The sequence below is a fragment of the Oncorhynchus gorbuscha genome, linkage group LG25 (genome assembly GCF_021184085.1).
Source record: "Oncorhynchus gorbuscha isolate QuinsamMale2020 ecotype Even-year linkage group LG25, OgorEven_v1.0, whole genome shotgun sequence".
In the NCBI taxonomy this organism is placed as follows: Eukaryota; Metazoa; Chordata; class Actinopteri; order Salmoniformes; family Salmonidae; genus Oncorhynchus; species Oncorhynchus gorbuscha.
In genome coordinates this window covers 15433489-15461427 of record NC_060197.1, presented here as the reverse complement: position 1 = coordinate 15461427, position 27939 = coordinate 15433489, and the positions used below count along the sequence as shown (strand labels likewise).

At 44.2% G+C, this 27939-nt stretch overlaps 1 protein-coding gene across 1 annotated transcript in view; it reads left to right on the top strand.

Moving 5' to 3' along the window:
* LOC124013955 (myoD family inhibitor domain-containing protein-like) overlaps positions 1-25694 on the top strand; it is a 195541-nt gene extending 169847 nt beyond the window's left edge. Inside the window, exon 6 of the mRNA XM_046328539.1 lies at positions 25035-25694. Coding sequence (XP_046184495.1) covers positions 25035-25137 — 103 coding nt within the window. The 3' untranslated portion in view covers positions 25138-25694. The remainder of the gene's footprint in view (positions 1-25034) is intronic.
* Positions 25695-27939: the final 2245 nt, after the last annotated feature.

Below are 27939 nucleotides of genomic sequence, written 5' to 3'. Positions count from 1 at the left end.
AATGGCAACCGCTTTTTTCCTTTTTAATATATTTAATGTGTCCCTCTGTACAGACTTTGATATTTAAACGCAAACACAAATCTTCTATTTTTTCAAAGGAGACATCCTTCTTTACATTTTCCCCATCATTAACATTGTTATTAGAATATAAATACGGGATTGGTTTGATAGCCTTATACATATTGTATAATATTATATGATACCCTTATACTGTGTAGGTTATTATAATGTAGCAATTCTGACTCAATCCGAGCACATGATAATAATCATGTTTACAGAATAAGACATTCAAAATAAAAACAGCAAATTAATACAGACATTACAAACCAAACAATACCACCACTACTACTTCTGGCTGCCATGGATTGGCTGCTGAGGTGAGGCCACCAGTGGAGACCTCAGAGGGGTGTCAAACGTGTGCGGTTCTGGATCAATGTCTCACTCCGCTCCCCCAGCTGTACCTGTTGTTTCCCACACTGAGCCTTTGTCTGGGGCTCAAGACAACAGCCAGCAACAACTGCTTACCGTCTGGCCCTCCAGCTGCCCGGCCGTGAACTCGTTACAACCTGTTACACCTCACAGCGCCCCCTCTGCCTCCCCGCTTTGATGCCTCTAATCGTGGGGTAAAAGTCTGGTGGGCTAGGCTAAGTCGATGTCTCACTTTCTTCCATGCATGATGTTGGAGGGTTCCCGACCCCAGCCAGAGAGGGTCTCGCTGGGCCACGGTGTTGGCGCAGCACCACCCTCCCTCCTCGGAGCTGATAATTAGAACCTGGCTCTCAGGTTACTCACCTCAATGCTAGGAGCTCAGACTGTACAAGAGAACCTGTATGAGGGAGAAGGTGTTGTGTCCACATATGGGTGTCATTCAGTGAAATCTAAGCTGATCAAGATGGGTTAGCTGACGACGTCAGTAAAACGATGAGCACGCTTCAATGGGGCAGAAGTCTGTGTGTTGTTGTGATTCTGGATGGCCAGATAGCTAGCATCAATGACACGAAACTGCCATCTGGGGAATCGTAGGTGGCTTTTTTCAGCTAGATTCACCTTGTTATTGATACCATCTTGTTTTGAGGTGTTTTTACTGTCACGTCTATGCTAATTATGGCTACGATTTGCTAGCTAGCTAATCAACAACTGTAACGGTGTATTTGAGAGACAACAAGTGCTCATTGTGCAAATGTATTTAGGTTTGCAATAAATATTGGAGAAGAAATATAATTTACATGTTGTCAACAATTTAAGACAACCCTGTCTGTTTTGCCCTATAGTTGCTAAACAACCAACCAGTGTATTGTATATTTGACTCTTCTGACTATTAGAGTCTCTGCTGTTCAGCTTTTCTGGTTTGAGTTTACATACTGTATCCCTGACTGTTTGGTCTGTTGGATTGCTGTTTTGTTCGGGCAGTCTTTGTTTGGTCACTGGAGTCTACCGGAGTTCATATTCCATACATCTGAGAATGCCTTCCGCCTGGGATTACAAGTGGCTACCAGCAGCATTGACAAGGAAGAAAGACAGTGCTACAAAAGAGGGAGAGAGAGAGAGAGAGGCTACGAGAGAGAGGCTACAAGAGAGAGAGAGAGAGAGAGAGAGAGAGAGAGAGAGAGAGAGAGAGAGAGAGAGAGAGAGAGAGAGAGAGAGAGAGAGAGAGAGGGAGAGGAGAGAGAAAGAGAAAGAAAGAAAGAAAGAAAGAGAATGAATGATACAGAGAGAAGGAAAGAGAGAGAGGAGGAGGGGTCTCTTTTCCATTTAGCCCCGGCTAGCAGAAACATCTGTCAGCACTCAGCCACTTGTGATGAGGAGAGAAGCTGGTATGCGGCGGGCCCAGCCCAGGAATCATTGGGGCCGGTGAACTTGGCACGACTGCCTTGTTTATTTGGCCTGACCCCGCGTTCGCTCCGAGGTTACGGGACCTGCTCAGTGAAAGGAGCTTTTGTCCTGCAGGAGAAAATCTGTTACAAATATTTACCATGGGGGAATGCAAAGGCATGGCCCCACGCCAGCCAGACTGAGGAGCTATAAAATTCACTGCACATTCTTGAGTTAGTCCCCTCTTTTAAAGCCCTGGCTAAAGTTGTACCCCTTTTTTATTAATGAGATGACATGGCGTCACAGATTATTAACCATTTATTTATGGCGCCGTTAACGCATGGATCCTATATGATTTCCTCCAGCCCCAGATTTATTCTATAATTCAATATCTGTAGTTAAAAAGAAGACTGCGTATATATACAGTACTGTATATTTTATGACTCATCCCGAACATGAGTGGAATTGTAATAGTCTTTGATTGTATGTGTTGAATCCAAGTCAGTCTATTTGCCTCGTTGCCCTCTCCTTGTTGTTGAAGACATTTTAAGACGTTGAAATGCTTTTATACCTAAAAAAAAAAAAAGCTGGAACACATCCCTATGTACTGCATTCTTATTCCACTGGGCGCCTGGTTAGGTCAGTGGTAACACATGCAATTTCAAAAGGCTGCATAAATTCACAGGTTTTTTTTATGGTTTCCTCAGAAAATGCCACACTGGGTTTTAGCTTGAATAAATCTGCCTGTTATATATCCACTGTCAAGCACCTCTTTTTACCCTTGCAGCCGGACCTTGCGTACATCTTCACTCGAACATTGACATGCAACAAAGCTAATGGCACCCGATACAGGAGGGCCTAATCTCGACTAACTGACAAGATTTAAATTGAGGAGACATCTTCCGCTGATTAGCTCCCACACCCACAATTATCCAACTGGGGTGTCAAGCAAGGTTTAACATCTCCACTGATTCTGCTCTCTGGAGACAACCGGGAGGAAATGCAATCGCTTTTAATAACTGCCGCTTCTCCTCCTCTCTCCTCTCCTCCACACCGTACCGAGCGAGGCTGCCTGCCTGGCTCTCTCAGCTGCACCGTTTCCAGCCATTCAAGCTCCCTTCAAAATTAACCTTTCCAGTGAAAATATAATTTCGCACAAAATGAACCCACCAAGTCATTTTTTTCTCTCCCCCCCCCCCCAGAATAATTTATTCAAATTGCTCCGAACTCAGAACAGCAGAGCAATCGGTAGACCAAGGGAGTGGACCCTGGAATTCTGGATCTCTTTTTCTTTTGGTGTATCGTGCTGTCTCTCCATCCCACCATCCTCAGGTTGGTTCTCTGGTGGCTGGTAAACCCTCTTGAGTCCATACACCTCATTAAAATACGACTGATCTGAATATTTTTGGAAGTATGGTATGATTGCCTCTCCGTGACATGTAACAGCCTGGTGTTATTTTAATCACAAGCACCCATCGGGCGACACACGAGGCCAATGACATTGAACCACTCCACTTGACCCCATTTTACAAGGGCACGTCATTTCAGGGGGACGGTGTTGGAGGAAAATAAACTTACCTGGCATGATGGACACCCTCGATAATTATACTCTCCTTTTTATTTTCCCGACGCCAGAGCGACATCAGCTCGGCTTATACTTTCCCTCAATCACGAGATGTTTTTCACTCTAATGAAGTGTTTTCTTCCAGCGATGGAACGAGGACACAAAGCAAGCTGATTAATAATTTACTGTTTAGTTTTACTAATTGATCTGTTTGGGGAGCAGGGATAAAAGTGGAGATGCATCCTCAGATCACAATGCTTTCATATGGCATTTATCCACAAGTCACAACAGGGTCCCACAAGATGAATAATGAAGCAAACAAGATCAAATAAATATCACTGGGGACCAGCAAGAACTCCCTGACAAATACCAGCAGAATTTACCTTGGGTTTTTTCTCATTTGCTCACAACAAAGTAGAAGTAGAAGAAGAAGAAGAAGAAGAAGAAGAAGAGGAGCAACAGAGAGGAGGACGTTATTGTGCTTCTAGTGTGATGCAGGGTTTACAAGGACATAGGCTTACTTGACTTTATAACCATACTTTCAGTTTCATTCAAAAGGATGAGAATGCAATTGTATATTTAAGCAATAAGGCACAAGGGGGTGTGGTATATGGCCAATATACTCCGGCATTACGCAACACGGCCATATACCACAAACCCCCGAGGTGCCTTATTGCTATTATAAACTGGTTAGCATTGTAATTAGAGCCATAAAAGGAAATGTGTTGTCATACCCTTGGTCAATGGTCTGATATACCACGGCTGTCAGCCAATCAGCATTCAGAGCTCGAACCACCCAGTTTATAATTTCCTACACAGTACGGTGACAAAACTAAAACATGAGTTTGCCTACGCAGGTTGGAGTTACGTACATAGGTGTACGATTTTGTAGTAAGTTCACAGAAGCTATGTTCTTTCACAGACGTCCTTATTTTATCAGCTCTTGTGGTATCTACGCACCACATTACCATATGATCAAATGACTTTTTCACTAATAGTCCTAGAGTTTATTGGACCACTTACAGTGCAATATGTTTCTCCATGTGTGTGGTCTAGCTGTACACTACACATCCCTGCTATAGAGTATATTATCTCATTGCCCCTGTGTGTGTACTGTACTACCTACATGCTTCCCATGATAAACAGTGACAATAGTTGGGTGATTTGGCCCAAGGTCAGACATTAAAGTCCCCGACTGATGTGGATATTTATACATGAGACCCGTCCTCATGCTTCCAGCTATTAGTACCCACCTCTAAGCTATTCGATGTGCTAATTTCAGCCAGGGGGGGGGACGAGGGAGGGGCGCAGTAATATGAGTTTCTCTCTTCTTTCTCTCTCCTAGCAGTGTAACACCAAGGGGGATTAAATGTGAAATGAAATACATTTCCCTGCCATAAGACAAGGTCTTAAAAAAAAAACGAGGATGTGGGAACATATTTTGTACTGGAGATATTCATCTGCTCTAAGTCTTGTTCATGCATGGATGGAAAATATGGTTTATTATATAGCTGCATAGGGACATATTTGCATGCCTATTTTACATGTCATTGTTTCATGGATATTCTGTGTCGTCTGATGGTGTCTTTTAATGTTTATTTGCCACTGTATCTTTTATGATTATGGGTTTTATCCTGTAAATAAGCACTAAGTAAGATAGTAATACATCGAAGGCTCCAGGTCTGAAGTGCCGCAATGTGTATTCCCATGTTCCCATGTTCCCATATTCCCATGCTCTCAAATGGGCGCCTCCACTCCCAAAGGCACAGATTGTCATTATGTGTTAACTGTAAGTCTCTTTGGATAAAAGCGTCTGCTAAATGGCCGAATCATTACAGTATATACAGTATATGTATATAGGAGACCAGAGTGATCAGTGCTGATTGATTACTAGCATTAGTATATTACCATGTGACATACAGTATATGTATATAGGAGACCAGAGTGATCAGTGCGGATTGATTACTAGCATTAGTATATCACCATGTGACATACAGTATATGTATATAGGAGACCAGAGTGATCAGTGCGGATTGATTACTAGCATTAGTATATTACCATGTGACATACAGTATATGTATATAGGAGACCAGAGTGATCAGTGCGGATTGATTACTAGCATTAGTATATTACCATGTGACATACAGTATATGTATATAGGAGACCAGAGTGATCAGTGCAGATTGATTACTAGCATTAGTATATTACCATGTGACATACAGTATATGTATATAGGAGACCAGAGTGATCAGTGCGGATTGATTACTAGCATTAGTATATTACCATGTGACATACAGTATATGTATATAGGAGACCAGAGTGATCAGTGCGGATTGATTACTAGCATTAGTATATCACCATGTGACATACAGTATATGTATATAGGAGACCAGAGTGATCAGTGCGGATTGATTACTAGCATTAGTATATTACCATGTGACATACAGTATATGTATATAGGAGACCAGAGTGATCAGTGCTGATTGATTACTAGCATTAGTATATTACCATGTGACATACAGTATATGTATATAGGAGACCAGAGTGATCAGTGCGGATTGATTACTAGCATTAGTATATCACCATGTGACATACAGTATATGTATATAGGAGACCAGAGTGATCAGTGCGGATTGATTACTAGCATTAGTATATCACCATGTGACATACAGTATATGTATATAGGAGACCAGAGTGATCAGTGCTGATTGATTACTAGCATTAGTATATTACCTGCTTCCAGTCACGTTTTAGCCCTGGTTTACAGGCATATCCTACTACCTGACACTTTTTTATGTATAAACACACCTCAACCACTCCAGTACCACTGCACATTGAGTAAAGTACTGGGCCAGGTAACTTACTATGTAAGTTAGCTTGATGTGCTAGGAAGTAATAGAAACAAGTTGAGAAAAAAGTAACCTCTGAATCCATTTGTTTCTCCTGTCTTGAATGTAGAAGTTCTGTGTTGAGATCTCCCAAAAAATCAATACGATCTCGTTGTCAGTAATTCAGGTCGTCGCCATGATAACGAGAGACTCTTTCTGCCGTGCATGCCTTGAAACTACTGTATAAATCCTTAAGTATGCCCTTACCTAAGGAAACCGTTTGAGGGGCTCTACACAACGCCCTTAAACAAATCCCTTAGGTAAGGGGAAATGATTCCTTAAGGGAAACACTTAAGATGTTTTATGTAGCCGGGCACTGACCTGTATATAGTTGCATTCTCTTGTTTCTTTCACTCGCATCATAGATCTCGAGTGTTTTTTTTTTCTTTTATAATTTTGCATTCATCTGTTATTATCACTGCATTGTTGGGAAAGAGCTTTCAAGGTAAGAAGTTCGCTGTATTGTTTTAACACCTGTTGTATATCAGGATCCTGTGCACGTGGTGAATACATTTTGAGACTTGAGTGAATGAGGACTGTATGAGAGTCAAACAGCAATGCTCTGCTTGGATTTGCTTTGGCTTAATGTAAACAAACATGTTTTTTTTTTTAAAGCCAATTCAGTAGCTTTGATTCGGCTGTAAAAAAATCCAGGCACCCAAAAATAGAAAGCAAATTTTGTCATGGATGTAAGAGGTGATGTGCTGCAAGGGGTGGTTGTCAGACTTATGTTAACATAGCAATATTAAAGAGGACAACCCGATTTCCAAAGGTGAACGTGTAGATACAACTCCAGGTTCAACAAACCAGCGTGTCAATCACAGAGCGATTCTTATTCTACAAAAGTCAAGCGCATCTGCCTAAATGCATTATTTACGGCTGAAATAAGCAGCTTAACCGAGTCATGCTACCAGCTATTAGCAGGAGACACACTTCCTCTACGGAGGGCGTGTTTGAAGTCTAAACAACACTAGTATGATTGGGCCCAAAGTATCTAAAGCAATCCCACTGAAGGCTTCTTTTTTCTCTTCCAACAAAGAGATTACTGTTTGTAGTTGTCATGGCAATATCGTGTCTGCCTGTCTCTCTAGACCTAAGAACACGGGGGCTAGCTAGCTAGCATTCCTGAGCTGAGACCATTACCTAGCTCTGTAGCTCTGCTGCTGTCGTGAGGTTGATGTCTGGTTCAGATCAGCGCCTCGTCTGCCTCTGACGGACAGCACTGATGATAAATGTTACATGGGGAAAAAAACACGCGTGTTGACTGGAGGCCTTTGTTGATGAACGGCGGCAGCTATCGGTGCTGGAGGCTGTTCGTATGTGTCTCCTCTTCTCCTCCTTTCCTCCTTTTTCTTTCTTCTGTGTTATTATTCTGCCACTACCTTTCCATTTTTTTCTCCCCATTCATAATAGATTTCCGGAACTCTGTTTTGTGTCCTCATCTGACAGTTTTAGTGTTGTTTTTTTTCTCTTAATGTCCCGGTCTCTCGTCTGTGACTTTCTGTAAGCCTGAGGTATTTCCCTCTGCTTCCAAAGTCTGCAGTTCTGTGCCCTAGTCGTACTGCTACTAGAGTGGAGGCCTTTGAAAAGCCTGTGACTACAGCTTTCTGGCAGACCAAAAAAACTGAGGGATGGTGGGTGGGTGGTACTCTATTTCTCAACATTTTCTAGCATCGCAGTCATATGGTTTGTGAGCTACCAGCACTGTACACAAACACACACACACACACACACACACACACACACACACACACACACACACACACACACACACACACACACACACACACACACACACACACACACACACACACACACACACACACACACACACACACACACACACACACACACACACACACTACAGGGGGTCCCACCAACAGCATCCCACTGGTTCCCATCCCTGCCACCCCCAGCCCCATTGCCCTACCGCAGTGCCTCCATTTACCCCTGCTTATTTGGGTGCACTCGACAACACAATGGAAGTGCATTACATGCCCTCAGCCTCCCTTCTCCTCCCCTCCCAGCGGTAATTTCATAGTGGTTACCACATGCATCCTACTTGACACACAATTCACTCTCCGGGAGAGGGCCAAATAATGGGATTTACCCTGGCTTGGTAGCTAGCTAGCGCCTGCCTGCCACCGCTTCCTCCCTAATTACACTACTATCTAGACAAGAGCACAAGTTCCTGCACTGTCACGGCACCAGCAGCAACATCACCACACCAGAGCCTAATGCTAAATGCACTGGTTCCCCACCACTAAGGGGTCAAGAGGGTGGAAGAGAGTAAATGGTAAATGGCTTGATAGGGTAAATGTGTTATGGGGGCGAATGGGGACTAGGAGGAGAGAGGGCAGGTTGCTTTTCAGATAATCTGTTATGTTATTTTGTGCCAGTACAGTGTCAGTGTGTGTGTGTGCTTTGCCAATGGAGAGTCAGGATTAATTGGAGATGTTGGATGAATGGCAAGGCTTGGAAAACAGCCATAGGGAATATGAATTGTGATTTGAACCAGTTCAATGCGAAACAATTATACATTGCATGTTTATGGTGATATGATAAAGCCTCGCTCTGTGTGCTGTGTGCCGGCCGTATGTTACTCTGTCCACTTGTCGTCTCACAGAGCATCGCCCTGGGTTGTCTGAAACCTAATGCCTTTCTAAGCCTCCGCCCTCTCTCCTTCACGCCCCTTCACAACTAATTAGAACGAAAATATCAAGTAAAAGGAGCCAAACTTTTAATTTATATTCATGAGATAAATGTGCAACATTAGAGAAAGACAGCTTTCCCTATCGCTCGCATCGTTTTATCACGCTCACGCACACAAGCATATGCAAAGTGTGCACGCACATACACACACACACACACACACACGTGTACACACACACACACACACACACACACACACACACACACACACACACACACACACACACACACACACACACACACACACACACACACACACACACACACACACACACACACACACACACACACACACACACACACATGACACACAACAGTACAAGAAACAAAGAAAGTAATCAGGGGGAACAAAGCATGTCTGAATGTGCAGTGGCACATTGCTGCTCACACAGGAAGTATTAATTTATTCAGGTCGGTAGTACGGTAGGCTTTAATTATTAGAACCAGACGCACGCTGCAGTAATAGCCACACACACACACCCACACGTCTGTGCTGTAGCTGTCAAAAACAAGCTGAAACAATTTAATCTGTCGGAGAGAAGAAACTCTCTCTCTCTCTCTCTCTCTCTCTCTCTCTCTCTGTGGTGTAGTGCCTGTAATCAGTCTCCGGTGTATGTTGTGTTTGTTTATTATGTGATAGTGAGAACATGAATGTTGTGTTTGTTTCCTTTGCCTCGCTGACAGTTCCCCACCAAGACTCGAGGAAAATGATAGGCCTAAATAATTAAGCAAATTAATGAGTTTATTCTGTGAGCAGCCAAACACTTAGTACATATCAGGACCGCAGAGACATGGAAAGTATTACTTTTGTATGGAGGGTATTTGTGTGTGTGTGTGTGTGTGTGTGTGTGTGTGTGTGTGTGTGTGTGTGTGTGTGTGTGTGTGTGTGTGTGTGTGTGTGTGTGTGTGTGTGTGTGTGTGTGTGTGTGTGTGTGTGTGTGTGTGTGTGTGTGTGTGTGTGTGTGTGTGTGTGTGTGTCTCTCTCTCTCAGTCTGCATTCTGAAATGAAAAGCCTCATCACAGGCCCTTGCAATAGTCAGCTAAGGAATAACAATTTACTCGCATAATATGTTTAAATTGATTAACAGTAAGTCTAGGTTTGCAATCCAGTACAGCTCTAGTACCTCAAATGGCATTCCCTCCTTACCCGATTGTCTTCTTTTTTCACCAGAGTAAGACCTTAGCCCCTATAAACTGGCCATAAATAAATAATGTGGCCGATTTGAACCCCTCCTTAATGTATGTCTGTATATTTCATGATGTGGCCCTGGGATGGCAGGCAGGCAGGCAGGAGCCTAATGAGAGGACATTTTGTGTCTTTGAATGCAGTTGCATTGGGCTTCATTAATTTACCCCTGTGAGAAGGGAGGATACAGGGGCAAGTGTGTGTGTATGGGGGGGGGGTCTGTGTGTAAAGGGGGGGGAGTCTGCTTGTGAGTGTGCCTTTGCTTATGTGTATGTGTTTCAGCTTGAGTTTCAGCCTGTGACCACCGCGGGGAGACACCCCTGACTCGTCTGATCAGTGTATAATTACCTTGGAATAGGAAACAGCGATGTAGAGCAACGCCACAGGCCCGTGATGGATGGTGACCCCCTCGCTAAAGATGGCCCCTGTTGTGTCACACAGCGCCACCCCGGGGGCAGAGCAGGAAATGAGCAGTCTTTAGAGGACATGGACGCCATTAGGTCACGGCGGGTGTCCTCTCCTCTGGGCCAATGAGGACAAAACAGGTGTCAGGCAGCTGAAGAATGACCTCTGATGGCCACTGATGTATTCATAGCTAGCAATGCATTCTGGTCATAATGGTGTTCTTTCGGCTTACTTTGATGTCCTATAGATTTAGGATGTCAATTTCTTTTTTCACCTCCTTTTTCCGTGGCTCTTTGTTTCTCTTTTTTGGCCTCTCTATTTCTCTCCCTCTCTCTTTGTGTCCCGCTCTCCATCCCAACCTGATATCTATTGTCACCCCTCCTCCTGTTCTAGCAGGTCCTCCCCACCCCACCCAGCGGACAATAAATATCATGTCACACGGAGGATGGCAATGCTCCTTCATGGAACACTGGCTGTTTATTAGAGGCAGGAGAAGAGAAGTTTAAGAGAAATGCTAACAACGTTCATTAATGGGCCGCGTCCACGTTTGATGAGCCGTGGCAATGTGAGGAGTGGAGCGGGCAACACCGCTGGTATAATGGCTGCCGGTAAACGCCCGGTAATTGTGTCCAAATTGTACAGTGCTGGGGTTCCACCAAGGACTGACAGTGACAGAGCAATTATGGCGAGCCAAGTGGGCTGTGTCAAATTAGCACGGGCCGAGACGACGAGGAGTCATTTCTCTTGCCCTACAAAGCCGAGGAGTGATAGATAGATCCTTGATTGTGAGTGATAGGCCAGACCCGCTTTCACACTGACGGTCTGATTCGTCAATAGCTTTGTATTTGAAAGCCGGGTGTGACGGGGGTGTATTGAGATGTTTGGGCCGGGAGGGGTAGTTATGGAGGTGGAGGAGAGCCTAGCATGCTGGGCGACCCGACCCGGGGAGTCCTTTCTCTGGGAAGGTCATCAGTCAATGTTCCTGTCAGCCAAAGATCACACGCCACGGAGCAGCCGACTTGGGTAATTACATGTGACTATAGAGTGGAGATGTCTCCTTCTGTGGGCCTACAGTGACTGCATCATTTATAATTGATTGAAGTCAGCCAAGTCAGAGGAAAGAGCCCTTTGTTTCAACTTTAGAGGACTACTGTACTTCATTGGCTGAGACTTTTGAGAGACTTTTGTCTCTTGTCAATTGTATGCACTTCTTTTGCCCTATGCAAACGAGGAAGGGCGGGAACAATGTCTTGGTTACCTGAGCAAAGTTGAGATTGAACGTGGCGTCTCATGAACAGCACAGTAGAGGAAATCGACCGTGCTGATGATCTACCATGTCAATCTATACACTTTTTCATAGATTTCCCTTCATTGATTTGGCATATGCTTCCTGGACGCACTTGTCCACTTTTAGGAATGATCAGTAGATATGATGTGATGAAAGGTATAGAAAAGCATGTTTAGCCATATTGGAACCATATTTATATATTGATTTTGGTGTCGTGATATATTCAATAAATCCAACGGGGCATAATATTAGGATAAAAAAATGTAGCATAAAGTGTGAATGCTGGGATTATTTTGGATTATGAGCGTGAATATGAGTTGATAGTAATTCTATTGTCATCATTCATTGTCAGTCTGCATGAATATGGATATAGTTTTATAATGACACACCCATTAAGGGTTTTCAGGAAAATGCCTATTAGGTGTTCTCACAAATGTCTTGGCATGCGAGTCTCGTCAAAATACAGGTGGAGAGCGCCCCCTAATATTTGGTGTGTGTGTGTGTGTGTGTGTGTGTGTGTGTGTGTGTGTGTGTGTGTGTGTGTGTGTGTGTGTGTGTGTGTGTGTGTGTGTGTGTGTGTGTGTGTGTGTGTGTGTGTGTGTGTGTGTGTGTGTGTGCATGACAACGTGTGTCTAAGTTTGAGTCTAAGTATATCAATCTCGTTACCACCATTAATGTCACTTTCAGCTCATCAATCTCAAATTATATTTAATAATGGATGGCTTTTGGGCATACATTTTAATGCAGAATTGCATAGAATTTTCTTTTCTCGAAAATGGCATTCTGTATTTATAGAGAGTAGAGTTAGTAGAGTACTTTCCACATCTATGCTGTCCCCCCCCCCCCTCAAAAAAAATCCTAATATGTAACTTTTGGCCTGTTTATAACTTGTGCAAACTTTCCACTTAGTGCCATCAAAACCCTTCATACTTCTCAGACAACTGGTTTGATTATAGCTTTCATAATGTGGTTTGTAAATGTGGCTAAAATACTTTTTACAACTCAGTTTTTGATGCCATACATTTCTTGAGAGAAAACAGAATCGTAAGTTCCTACAGTGAGTCCGGGCATTGTTGGTTTCAATGTCAAAGCTGATTATCTATCGATATGTGACAGAGGTACGCTTAGTGTAACATTTGTTAATTGAGGGATGTTTGAAGGCTTATCAGCCATGTGGTTGTCTTCAACTCTGAGGTGTGAAATATATCTTTTTCTTAGTACTCTGATACCTACTATCAGGCTGTTAAAACTAAAGTATTCATGATGGCTCCTGTTTTAATAGTAGCCATTTGGATTCAAATTGTATTTTTATTTTGATAGGAGACAGTACTGAATGGTTTAAGAATCATTAGGATTACATTGCCTTTAGGATTACATTGGCTTTAGGATTACATTGCCGTTTTATGCTAACTGCATTGATTTCTTAGTAGCCTTTAGCTAGCTAACAAAATAGCCTAATCAATTCTAAAGGTTCTCAGGTTGTATTTAATTGTGGAAGCACTCTGCTCTGCATTGAACACAGGGGTGCCTGAGGACATATCAGTTTGGAAATGTCAGAATAAAAAACATTTCTTGCCATATCTTCATAACAGGATGAGTAGTACACTGAAGCCCAACCGAGTAACTTAGATTAGCAGTTAATTATTCACACTGTCCTTTTACCCAACACGCTCTAAAAGTGTTTCTTTATTCAGCTTTTTCTCCTATATAAAATGTGTTCCTGTTTTACACCTTGTAGGGGTGTTGGGGGTTGTCCTCCTACCCTGAAATGTTGGAACACATGTGGCATGTATTTGAAATTGACGTAAAGAGCCATGAAAGTCCTCACGGAGCCCACTTTGGCTCTTAAATGTCCGACGAGGACTTTCGCCCTTCCTCTGATCACCGCTTGTAAAAACGCTGTAAAAATCTGGCGAAAATATCAGCCGGCGATTTGTAGTGATTGGTTGTTTTAAAAGGGGGCTTGAGAACAGATTGGACTAAAATGAATGTTTCAGTTTAGTTTAGTCTAACGAAGACAAAGTAATAATATGGTCATTTTATCCAGTCATTTCATTTAGTTAATATAGTTAATATGCTTATTAGAGGAGATTTCTTTCAGGTTGTCTAATGACCCTAACCTCCCAACCCCCTTCCCCCATGACATCATTTTTATTAGCATTTGTGTGGGAGGTATTGTTTATTCATACCCATTGTTTCCAAGTACAGCCATTCATATTGAGGGCTCTCTATTTGTCAGCTGTAGTTTTGGTTCCTGCTTCCTCTTCCTCCTGACACAGAACATTTGACAGGTAAAAAAAAAATGTCCCTCCCACCTGTGTTAGTATCCCGCACAATAAAAAAAAATGTAACTCTCACTTCTCTCCTCTCTTCTCGCACCTGATAGGAGGGGCACGTGGCCAATGGGATTTGTTTCTCTAGCCCGGGGTTGCCAACGGAGACAGCCAATAAATAAGCAATCAAAGTGGCGGGAGTCACTAGAAACAAAGGAGCTGTGCCTTTTCGGGAGATGCGAGTGGGGCGAGGGCTTGCATGTATAATGAAGTGAGTGTCGGAAGCAAGGGGCACTTAATCTTCCCCCTAATGGTCATTCGGCTCCATCACCGTGCCTCTCTGGGGGGCATACCCCATAGACCACTCCTCGGGTCACCAGTGTCCCCAAATTGTCATTGGCAGGATATCTTTTTATCAGCCAGGAGAGGTGTTTGCTTGGGCTCTGGCATTAATCCATTCATCATAGCTTTGTTCCTCTAAGAACTCATAGGGCAGACCAAGGGTTTGTGGAAGGAGCTATTTATCATGTGGAGGAAGAGAGGGAGATATATAGATATGTAACGGAAGATGCATATTTCTCATGGAGTTTTTTTTATTCAAACCCAGCGCCCCTACCTCATCTATTTGTTCTGCTTTTCATTTCTGTTTACTAACCGTGACCTCTCGTCATTTCTTCTGTTTATGTCATCAATATTTGTGTTCAGTAACAAACTTGTAGGTGTCTTAACGTCCAATCAGCAGTCAGTTATTCGTTCTGAACATGCTTTTTCCTCCCCTGTCTTCTATTCGGATTCGTTGTTATAGAGAGCATTATTTGTTTCATGATGTGATCCCTGGCTTCTTGTCATGGTTGTGTGTCAGGCCTATGATTGTGTGACATCTGACCTCTAGCATGGCTGTCTCGTCATGGTTGTGTGTCAGGCCTATGATTGTGTGACCTCTGCATGGCTGTTTTGTCATGGTCTGGTTCCTCACAGGTTACTTGGGGCCCACTGGACCTTGCTATTATCACATTACTGTCGAGCTCATCTTCAGATTGCAAATCCACCCCAACAAGCTCTGACTCGTTATCCTCCCCCAGATCGCAGGCAATTTTTTAGGGAGTAAAGTCCATCTTCAAATTCTAATTATGCTTGTATATCAACACATCTCAGTAGTGCATTTCGGTTCAAATTCAATTGATATTTTGTCCACTAAACAAGCAAAACGTGCTTGTGTTGTATGAGTTTCCCACAGAAACAGCAACAGATAGCTTAATAGCATCATTTCTAATGGGGCTTGCACCATGCCTAATTCATAGGGTGGTGCTGTGGACGGTCCGCCCGATCCTTCTGCTTTTAACGCACTAGGAGATCCCAAGGAGCATCCAGCCTCTCTTCGGCACGAGTGTCCCTGTGCTCTAGGGGACGAGGGATAAGGATCCCAGTCGGAGAAGAGAGGCTGCTGTGATTTAGTCCAAATGGGTCCGCGGTGGTGATCTCTATAATACAGACTATTATGTGGTCTCACCACTGACACTAATGGGATGTTACAGCGATTTAGAATGATTTAATGGCTCCCAGGTTGGGGCCCTAATGGCCCTCTTTATACTGCAATGCGTATTATGAATGGCAATGACAGTGTTGTGAAGTGCTGCCGTGTTTCCCCCCCCCCCCCCCCATTCCCGTACCTCTGCTCAAACAGTGTGACAGGTGCCTTTCTCTTCTGCGATGGCGGGGTTGGGGGGGGGGGGGGTGCAGTGTGCACTTGTCCTCGATGGTTGGTTTCCTTAGGTTTTTTTATCTTGCTATTGCTAGATACTTCTGTGATGCGCGGACGAGTATTAAATGGTCTGGCTAGAAACGTACAGGTGCATGTTTAGTCTTTCGCAGATTCACCAGATCACATTGACAAAGATGTGTGTGATTCACACATCTCATCATGACTGCGGTACGTTAACACATACTGTACATAATAGGAAAAAAGTCCTAAAATACTATTTGCAAAGATTACAACACCGCTGTGCAACATTCTGTCTAACATTATGAACAATACAGAAAGTCCATGGAGAGCATTTTTCAGAAGACTTTAATAAGAGAGCACGTCGAAAATCCTGGCCCTCTCCTCTCTTCCGACTCAGAGCTTCTTATCCTTCTGTCGGTCCGCTCATCATTATGGACGACTCACACGGTGGATAAAACCTATTGATCACAGAGAACAGAGACCGCCGAGAGGTTAAGCAAATTGTTCGAACCGCTCCACTCTTTAATGATGCCTTCCCCCCGTTCCCAAAGACACCGCTTCTGAACTCCTCACCTCACCAACGGTTCCACATTCATTTGTATTAAACACGAATAACCTGTTTGAGAGGGAGTTTGAGGAGTGTGCAGTGCGCCCTGTTTCGGGGAGGAGGTCGTGGGGGAGACGGAGAGTGTGTTGACCCCTCTGGTGTCGCTGGATTAGACTGGAGGATGGAGGAGGGACCTGTGGGTAGCCCTGGACTTAACACCCCAAAGCCTGGCTCTTCTAGGCCACTCAGTCATCCCTCAACTCAGTCATCCCTCCATCTCCTCTCTGTGAATCAACAGCATTCATGGGCCAGGCGAGAAAGGGGGATTGGTGGAGTGATATAGGGGGAAAGAAGCGGGGGAGAGAGAGGGAATTATGGGGAGGAGAGAGAGACAGAGAGAGAGAGAGAGAGAGAGAGAGAGAGAGAGAGAGAGAGAGAGAGAGAGAGAGAGAGAGAGAAAGAGAGACTGGGGGAGCAAGGCAGAGACAGAGAGGGAGAGAGAGACAGAGAGGGAGAGAGAGACAGAGAAAGAGAGACTGCGGGAGCCAGGCAGAGACAGAGAGGGAGAGAGAGTCAGAGAAAGAGAGACTGGGGGAGAAAGGGAGAGAGAGAGAGAGAGAAAAGAGAGAGAGAGAGAAAGAGAGACTGGGGGAGCAAGGCAGAGACAGAGAGCCCAGAGGATTGACAGCCCTAGTAGTCATTACACGCTGGATTGAATACTAGATTACTCCAAAGTGGCTTAGGGTCAAGCGGCTGTGTGTTCCCTTTTGGCACTCTATGACTTTAATACCCAGCACTGTATTAGTCAATTACTTTCAAAGCCAGGGCTGCTACTCCCCCAATCCTGCCTCCCGACCGTACTTTTATGATGGCAGCCATTTGAAAGGCCACCGGGCTTAACCTCTAACACAGGCCTAAACATCATCTCCATTTTGGCTCCATCACTCATCTGTTAGTTACCTGAGAATGATGGCGGTGGTGATGGAGGGCGTAGCGACCAGGGAGAGAGCCGATACAGTATGAGCCCGCCGTTACCAAGTGGCTGCTAACCGAACACCCTCCCTCTCTCCTCCCTCACTCCTTCGTCCATTTGAGTAACACTCCTCCCATTAGCCCTGTGTTAAATTGCCTCTTCTGAGCATGTCTCCAGCCTCTCCCTCCCTTTCTTCTGGGTGAATGATATGACCTTTAGGTACATCGGTGACAATTACAGGCAGTGAGAAATTGAATTATTAGCTTTTTTTCGCCAGCGGAGCCTCCGAGTGTAGGCGGAAGAGGACTAAAATGCTATAATTATTTAGCTAAATTGCCATATTATATTTTTCCTCTCTCCTTTTCTTTTGAAAAGTGAGTGTTAAAAATTGTTCACGGATGTTGTTCAGGAAGAATGTGAAATAATAAAAGGGAAGTGAGTGATTTGAACACCTCCGTGTAACCTCTGGCTGGTTGTTGATTGTCAAGAGGAACAATAGGTCTATCTGACAGAGGGAGAGGGAGGGAGGCAGGTCACTCTCCCTCCTCTCCATAGACTTACCATGGGAAGGGGCATTTCTGACAGCAGGCTGATGTTTGCCTTGATAGTCCTTTTAAACATTTTACTCTGTCTCCTCTATTCAGTCCCTATCTATCTTAATTGAGTAGGTTTTTTCGGAGCAAGCACACACACACACACACACCCACACACTTATTGCACACATGCACACACACACTTACTACACACACACACAGCCCCTCACCCCCACACACCACTACACAGTGCTGTAATTATTTTCTTTCAGAGTTAGTACCGTGGTCCTTTCCTTTCTGCTTAGCCGTTTGTATCGCGGCCTGTCAGCTTGTGGTTTGATTACTCTATCCAGTGATTTAGCAAACCCCAAACCGTGGTGTTGCTAATTAACTAGTGTTTGAGTGGAATAGATGACTACAGGGTCCTCTCAAGGCCACGCTGCCCTCTCTAAAGCCTGGCAATAAATGTGAAGTCTGAGACTGGAGAGGGACAAAGGGGCCAGTGCATATGAAGATGAAAGTCCCTGGACTCCTCGTTTTGGTGCTCACTAGGGTCTAGTTGCTGTCATCTCTGCTCACAGGTCTGCATTAACCTTCTACTTCTACACACACACACACAAGAACTCACGCACACACATACATATGCGTAGACACACACACACAAGCATACACTTGCACACACATACGAATACCCCCTTGATATTTTGTATTTATTTTACCCTTATTTTACCAGGAAAGTTGACTGAGAACACATTGTCATTTACAGTAACGACCCGGGGAATAGTTACAGGGGAGTGGAGGGGGGATGAATGAGCCAATTGACTCCATAGCATTTGTTTTTAGCACAGATAGATCTACAATCAGGGCAAATTGTTGTCTTTGTTTGTTTGCCTGTGTGTTCATGTGTATGCATGCTCGCAATGATACAAAATTCCCCATAATATATGCAAACGATGTGTTTGTTTTCTATATGTGTATATATCACTATCTCCATACAGATACCCCACATGTTTGTTTGTACAAATTGCAACGAGAGAGGCTTTCTATAATAAGTACATTAAAAATAATGAGTGTTTGTTATGGTGACAGGGCCTGAGTAGGGAGGTTGGAGGGAGGGAGAGAGACAGTAGAGTACCATGCTTTGTAGCTCTGCTCAGAGACTACAGCGAGGGACTAATCAGATAGTCCCCCAGTCCTGTCACCTGCAAACCCTGCCGTGTGTGAAATCACATTCACCAACCTCAGCCCTCTGGTTCGTTCCAAAAGTGTCAGCCGGCGCCATGGTAAAGAGGTGATTACTCCACTCCCAGGGATTGGGGAGGAACAGTCAGAAGGAAAGAGGGAAGGACACACTGTCATCTTCCCCAAACAACCAAGAGAGAGGGAGAAAGATAAAGTGAGATAGGTAGAGAGAGAGGGCGATAGGGAAAGAGAGAGGCCGATAGGGAAAGAGAGAGACAGAGGCAAAGAGAGAGACAGAGGGAAAGAGAGAGAGAAAGAGGGAGGGAGGCAAAGCTAGAAAGAAAGGGTCAGAGAGAGAGAGAGAGAGAGTGAGAGAGAGAGAGAGAGAGAGAGAGAGAGAGAGAGAGAGAGAGAGAGAGAGAGAGAGAGAGAGAGAGAGAGTAAAACAGAGAAAGAGAGGAACAAGAATGAGAAGAATCCCATGTTTCTTCTTTAAGGTTGAATGTGGTGTCTCTAATAGAAGGAACCATTTGCACGGGCCATAAAGGACATTTATGCTCATCACTGTTCCCCAGCAGAACTCCATTGACTCTTTGTTTTAATTGTCCATGAACAGGCCCATTGTTCTGCTAGATCAAGGTTCGGGAGGACATTTCCTCCAACTTGTTCATTGTTACAGAGAACACATTATAGCCCCTTCATTATTTTTCTTTTGATATTAAGAGTATGCTATTTGAATTTACATAATTCTGTCTCACTCTGCTCACAGCTCAAAAGCTTGTCGTCCTATAAATATCTTAATTCAACTTTCAGCGTTCAGCGTTCAAATGAGGGAAAATTCATCATCTCTTTACTGTGGTGTATCTGTAGCTATTACTGACCTCTGGTGTTAGTCCAACCGTTGAGTGAACTCCAGTATGTCTCCAGTAGTATTTGTTGAGGACAAGGTTATCTACTGTTCTGATACACATTATTTCAATTTTTGTGTGAAGGGATACATATATAGTAGTGTTATGACATATTTGTACGTTGATAAATACATCTGACATACAGCAGACACATGTTTATCCTAAAATCAGTGACACTGACTCGAACCTCTCAACACAAACCACTTCCTTCTATTTGCCAAACAAGGACAATTTGTTCAGTATCAACATTTGTATGGGGCTTGTCCCATTTTACATTTGAGTAATTTAACAGACGCTCTTATCCAGTAGTGAGTGCATACATTTTCATACTTTCTTCTTCTTCTTCATACTGGTCCCCCCGTGGGAATCGAACCCACAACCCTGGCATTGCAAGCTCCATGCTCTACCAGCTGAGCCACACGGGGCACTTGAGTTCCATCCGAGTCTGCCCCAGGCAGTGTCAGTGGTGGCAGTAGCACAGCAGCCTCCGGTCCACACAGACTTTCTACGGTTGTTTTTCCCTGAAGATGAGGAGTGTAAAACACGTAGCTCTTCTTCTTCTGCTTGGTCAGACTAAGGCCTGTAGGACAGACAGTTGTTCCCTGTACTGTAGCAGGGGGCTTGTCAGACAGAGTCGGGTGACTGCTGATAAACCCCTACATGAAGGGGAGGAACAACACTGTTTTAAAGGGGGATATGAGGCCAGAGGCTGGGTGTGATGTTGGAACAGCACCAATGTCTTTGTGCGGTCAAGTGTTTATTTTACCACGGGTTTTAGAAGATATTGGCATCGAGACATGACAAATGAGGGTTAGGAAATGAACTTACTAAGTTTGTGTAGCCTCGACTTACCACAGGACGGACACGCCCTGTTATTCCATTTCAACAACCTCTGTGTTTATTTTAGGTCTGAATTGTAATTTCACCGCTCTCTCGCGTTTCCCTGTCTATGTCAGTGGAGGCTGCTGAGGGGAGAACGGGTCATAATGGCCGGAACGGAGCAAATGGAATGGCATCGAATACCAGGAAGCCATGTGCTTGTTGTATTTGATACCATTCCACTGATTCCACTCCAGACGTTAACACGAGCCTGTCCTCCCCAATTAAGGTGCCACCAACCTCCTGTGGTCTATGTGGACTATCTCTGCTGGGTTCTAGTATTATAAAACCCCATAGTCTCCCTACTTTTCTCCCACTGCTTATTTCTTACAATATTAATAATGAAAGGCATCTGTTAAGAGGGAGCCAGGGTTTGTATTTGTGAGTAGCTGAGAAGATTTCCAAGGTCGCTTAGAAGGATGAACCAGCCCGTTATTCTCCCACCGCGCGAGCCACCCTGAACCTGTGGACATTCCTGCCGTCGAGGCCGAGCCAAGAGCTTCAAGTATTTTCTAAATATGCAATGAGAGCCCGGGACCTCTTGGCACGGCGTGTGTAACCTTTTTATGCAACAGGGATGTAATCTGCAATCTTTGTTGTGTTAAGAAGAGTTAAATGACCACTCGGGACAGATATGGCCTGACCTTTGACCCTGCGGGGGGGTTCATGAGTGAGATGAGAGCGAGGCGTATTATTCTCCCCGTTACAGACTGGCGGTCCATCAGTATTGCGAGGGCACGCGGTGAAGCCACACGCCCTGGCTCTCGCTCTCTGTTCATGATAAGGTCACTATGTGAGATGATGATGGTGGAGATGGGCCTGGGTACAGTCGCTGACACAATTAGTCTGCCACAGTCTCAGTCTTCCCTAATACGCCCAGGCCTCCTCTCTTAAGCATGCAGACAGAGAGGGATACGGAGAAAGATGGCACACAGTCACAAGCCTAGCGGATAACTAACACCTAACACACCTCCTGGTGTGGAAAATCTAACAGGGTTATATTGCAGGCTTTCTTCCGTTTCTCTCACTGAAATTGAATTTCAATATTTTTCTATTATTCATTATTTCTTTCTCGGGAAAAGAAGTCTGATGATATTGATTGGGGTAGTGAATTTATAAAAGAGGTGGAAGTGCTGGTTGGTCACGGGCACTTTCCATTGGACCTGTCCTCCCTGTCCTTCCACTGCGCCTGCAAAGATGGTCCTGAAAGGGCACATTTGTTGTATCTGGCGGTGTGGTGTCAAGGCTTCTGAGAGAGAATAGATCTTTCTCTTTAGAAACAAGCACATCCTCTGGAATTCATCTGTCTTGGTATGGCTTTGTCTCCGAGGTGACACACAAGCAAAGGCTCCTTTTGTGCGGCAGAATGAATGTGGCTAACGGGTGTAATAAAAACGTCCAGAACTTGCACAGCGCGTTTGAAGAAAAGCTTCTCCTTTTGTTGGAGGAGCACATATTGTAGCCGAAGATAACTGTTCAAACACAGACAGTGTCGGGTGCAAGATTAGCATGTTTTTCAGCCGCCCTGCATCTTTACTTTAGACAGACTACCTCTAGTGTCAATATCGCCCGTTAGCCGTTGTTATTTTCTTTGTTTTTTTAAGGTGACTCGATCCTTCTGGTTTTTCTATTGCGCCGTAAATAAGGAAAGTGCACAATCTCAGTGAGTGACAAAACCCAGATGGCCGAATGCAGATGTCTCGTTGTCTTAGACTCCGACATGAGAAGTGACGTACAGCCAGCAGGATTAAAACACTGGCTCTCTCTGGTGGAGAACACCTCGTACTCATTAAAGACGGACTTATCACAACAGTCAGGCCGATAAGCATCGCGCAGAGTTTGCCGTCATTCATTACGCGCCTCAATGTAAACCCACCGTTCATTGTGTGTGTGAGTGTGTGTGTGTGTGTGTGTGTCTGTGTCTGTGTGTCTGTGTGTGTGATTGTACGTGCTTGCCTGTGTGTGCAGCAGTCCCTTTGTTTGAATGCAAGCCAGGCTTATAATTTTTCCTTCGAGGTGACATATCCAAATAAAGGAAGCAAAGCATGGAGTGACATGTATTTTTTTTGTCTCATGACAAATGGTAACCCAACACCCCCCGAATTACTGAACTGTGTCTGACGACTAATGAGAAAAATGTCCCAGGGGAATCTTTATCTATTGCTCTTGGAGAGCACCTTGGGGACGGGTTCTTCTGTCTGTCACCTTCCCTTCTTCCCTCCATGCCCCCCTCCTCCACCCATCCAGTCTCATTGACACTCGTGCTTCTGTAACGCTGTCATGGAGTGCAGCCATTTCACTTTGCACCTCGCAATTAAAATCAGAAGAGGAAGACACTTACTTTCATACCCTCCCTCTCTCAATCTCAGCACAACCTGCAGCTTTCCTTTTTCTCTTCTCGTTCACATGGAAATAGAAGAGATGGTATGTGTTAAGATTTGAGAGTTTTACCAGAATGACAGGTATGGAATTAATTAACACAGGAGATCTCACGATGCCTTTCAGCTGGAGTAGATAATATCAGTGTTTTACATTATTTTCCTATGATACCACGAAGGGGACTTTGTGATTATTAAACACGTGATACATCCAAGGTGGAAGAAGAGATTTGCAAGGAGGCTGATGTGTTTTACAGCGCAACCTGTGAGGAAGGAAGGTTTTGCAGTGTGACTTACGGAGTCGATCTTTCGCCTCTTAATTCAGTCAGTCCGTGCAGACTTTCTATCTATAGTTTTAGCTACAGACGTCTCGGGAAGTCTTGTCCATCATCTCAGGAACCATGCAGGGTTTGGTCTGTGTGTGTGTGTGAAGTCAAGAAAAGCCTTTGATCTTTGTGGCATTACCATACCGACCTCTGCAGGAGGCCTAGCCACTTTGTGTGTGTCCGTGTCTGACACCTAGCTTTTGGCATTTTAAAGGGTAGCTACTTCTGTGCCATAATGTTATAACGGCTGGTCCAGCTTGTGCAACGCTACAAGGCTGATCTATGGAATGACCGTTTTGTCTGGAGAGTACATGAGGCCGGCCAGCTAACACATCAACACAGCTCAGAGATCAGGACACACACACACACACACACCCACCCCGAGAGAAAACATAATCAGACACAGAGATCAGAGATCACAGCTAAGTAAACAACCCACTTGATTAGTATTTCATTACTGTTCAATTTTTTATTTGGGCTCAAATTGGATATCCGAGGTTGCCATTTTGGCCCGACCGGGGCTTCTTCCTCTCCTGATATTAAACATGGATTATGGATGGCTAAGCTCTTGTCTGCTAGACACCTCAGGAAATAAATAAAAACCCTGTCTGTTCCCTGCTCACTGGCCATTGATTTCTAAGCTACTTACGGGTTGTTTGTATGTACGGACACACAGGAGTGTAAGCTTGTTAAATGTGAAGTGTATCACCTGTCACATTAGGGCCTGTCTCATCTTTCTCCGGGGCTTATCTGCACGTTGAACAGGTTTTATTCCACCCAGCCGCGTAGCTGCTTAGATCGGCCTGTTCTTAGATCAGATTAAGATGTTGCCTCGGCGTCATGACAAGGTACGGCTAACAAGATCATACATCGGCGCGGTTATGATTTGTACCCAGAGGCTGACACTTACGACGGGGATAAATTGGGTGATCCTCCACCGCTGTTTTAAGGAGTCATCATTTATTTGTGTGTTTCCCTGTGCATTTCTATTCACAAGGGCTATGTAGATCTCTGTAAGAAAAGCAATTGATTTGGGATTTTGTTATCGAGAGTGTGTGGAATTGGTCGATAATTAAACAGATCACGTTATAGGATCCTTCCCTTCTCTCTCTCTTTTTTTTATCTCATTAAGAGACTACTCCACTCTACTTGACCTAGCCTTGTGAGTCTCTGGGATCACCCAGTAGATTACTGCACGGTAAAATAGAGAGCAGCCCGGGTTTATTATGCCAAGAAAACTTCTCCGGCCTCTTCTCTTCCACCCAAATATGTCATAAATAATTATCAGTGTGCATGTTCAGCGCTCTGGGGCATGGATATGCTTGTTTAGTTTCAAACGCACCCAATCAATAGGAGGTTGTCATCAAAAATGGATGAGAACACTAGCTTGTGTTTTTTATTTATTTATTTGTCTATTTATTTATTTCATTTGGACTCGTCTCTTTTCTATTTCTTAGGCCACCTTTACCATATGTGTGGACGGATCATGGATGTGGGCCAGTGTGTGTTGTCCGTCGAGGGACTGTGAGATTATGGATCGAGGACAGCGGTCACGATTGAAAATTATTGACAGTTTTTAGAGGTGATTTGCTGCTCCTGTCCAAAGAAAACAGACAGACACGATGATGGACATTTTCAACATTCCTGCTCCAGCAAATTTCTACTACACATGATAATGATGATACACGATGGTTAGCAACACCGTCCACCGTAGTCACCTTCACCGTTTGTTTATTCAACAGGCAAATAGTTATTTCTTCCAATTAACCTCTATGGTTAAGAGAATAAAATCATCTGGTTTTCCTATATGTTATGTGAGAATCTACCATTTTCCATGCCCACCTGGTATGAGTGTTAATGTCTCCTTCTGAGTGTGTTTCTCATATTGTGACAATCATTTGTTGAGGTTGTGTGTGACGAGGATGGTTCAAATGCAATCCAATTATGCCCTCAGAGGAAAGTGTGTGAAATAACACTAATATCTAATTATATCTGTTTCCTATGTGATAGAATTACAAGACTTCCTGGAACATGATAGTGTAGTAAACAAACTCACATAAAGCTTCACACAACCCTTAGATGTCTAGGCTACAGTCACTATCATGAGAATCATTCAATGAAATAAACAAACCAATCAAATCAACTTTTAGAAGATAAAACCATTTGATATAACAATCTCTCTCCCTCTTCCTTCTCTCTCTCTCTCCCTCTTCCTTCTCTCTCTCTCTCTCTCTCCCTCTTCCTTCTCTCTCTCTCTCCCTCTTCCTTCTCTCTCTCTCCCTCTTCCTTCTCTCTCTCTCCCTCTTCCTTCTCTCTCTCTCTCTCCTTCTCTCTCTCTCTCTCCCTCTTCCTTCTCTCTCTCTCTCTCTCTCTCTCTCTCTCTCTCTCTCTCTCTCTCTCTCTCCCTCTTCCTTCTCTCTCTCTCTCTCTCCCTCTTCCTTCTCTCTCTCTCCCTCTTCCTTCTCTCTCTCTCTCTCTCTCTCTCTCTCTCTTCCTTCTCTCTCTCCCTCTTCCTTCCTTCTCTCTCTCTCTCTCTCTCCCTCTTCCTTCTCTCTCTCTCTTCCTTCTCTCTCTCTCTTCCTTCTCTCTCGCTCTCTTTCTCTCTGTCTCTCTCTCTCCCTCTTCCTTCTCTCTCTCGCTCTCTTTCTCTCTGTCTCTCTCGCTCTCTCTCCCTCTATTTCTCTCTGTCTCTCTCTCTCCCTCTTCCTTCTCTCTCTCTCTCTCTCGCTCTCTTTCTCTCTGTCTCTCTCGCTCTCTCTCCCTCGCTCTCTCCCTCTCCCTCTTCCTTCTCTCTCTCTATATCTCTCTCTCTCTCTCTCTCTCTCTCTCTCTCTCTCTCTCTCTCTCTCTCTCTCTCTCTCTCTCTCTCTCTCTCTCTCTCTTTCCATCCCTCCCTAAAACAAAGACGTGCAAAGGGAGATTGAAAGGTAAGCTGGCGTCACGTGTCACCTGTAAGCTGCCCCGTCCTTTTCCACTGCCCATCGCAACAGTCGTGGTCCTTCTACTTCTCCTCACCAAACTGTGTACATCTACAGTGCACTACTCCTGCCTCTCTCCCTTCCCTATCTGACAAAAGATGCACGTCCTCTCCCTCCTCTCCATGTCAGGTGCGTTTACCATGGCTTTGAACGCCATGCCTCCATGTTTTATTGATTGCTTTGTTGGTTGATGCTGGAATCTTCCACAATGCCTTACCATGGGCCTCATGCATTAGAAATGTACATTCGATGGAGCGAGAGAGCAGGATGAAAGGAGGACGAGGGACGCTTGTTTCTTTCTATTTTGGTGGGAGAGCGGAGGAGAAGTCTCGTTGCTTAGCATTTCAGTATTAATTCATGTTTCCTCTGTTTTTCTTTTTTTTGGGGGGGGGGGTAAAAGAACACGTGGCATTCATAGTGAGTGTAACTTTAGGTTGAAATTGTTTGAAGATAGACGGCTTGGCCAGGAATAGGTTGGCTTGATTCCCCTTGTGTGGACACAGTTCAGTAGCAAGAGTACAGGTCATATTTAAAGGAGGATAGGACTATGGACAATGGACAATCCTCGGTAATGGAACTACGCTGAGACTCCAATTTTTCACTGTCAAATATATGCCAAACGAAAAAAACACGATTTCAAAGTTGAACAAATCACACAGCTCTATGCACAATGACTACTTTGAACAATTTACACAGTAAAAAAAATAAACATTTACTGGAAAAACTGTGCAGATGCAAAGTTTGGTAACAGAATTAAGGTAAAATCTCCCTCGGATTTAGTCTGTCACTAAACTCTGCATCTCCACAGTTCTTCCTGGAAATGTGTTTTTGTCAAATGTTCAGTGGAATTGTTAAAGTAGTCATTGTGCATAGAGTTAAATGGCTGGTTAAACTTTGAAATCAATGATTTTTGTTTGGTATACATTTTAAAGTGAGTCTCGATGTAATTCCGTTACCATGGAATTGCCCCTCTGTGTGCAGTAGAGGCGACTGAGGGGATTGGTTGAATCTGTCTGCTTCCTACAGCCCTACAGTGTAGATTTGAAAGTCTGAATGGAATGCTTCTGATTTGTTCGAATCAATAGATACCGTTAGATAACGGCTCTGAATCAATTCGTACTTTCATGGTTAGAAAACATATCAGTAGGTCTACTGTTGTCTTTGCGAGCAAGATATTTGGCCCAGTTGCCTGCGCCCATCATAGGTGAAATACCATTGATTAAAACATACGTCTGTTACCTTCAACCTGTGATATGTTGCAGAGAAACGTGAAGTAGCAGAAGAAGAAAAAACACGAAGACGTGTCGGGACCTGAATTAACGCTCCATATTTTAGACCCATCGTCAACGGCGTAGTGTCGTACTGTGTCCACAGACGGAAGGAT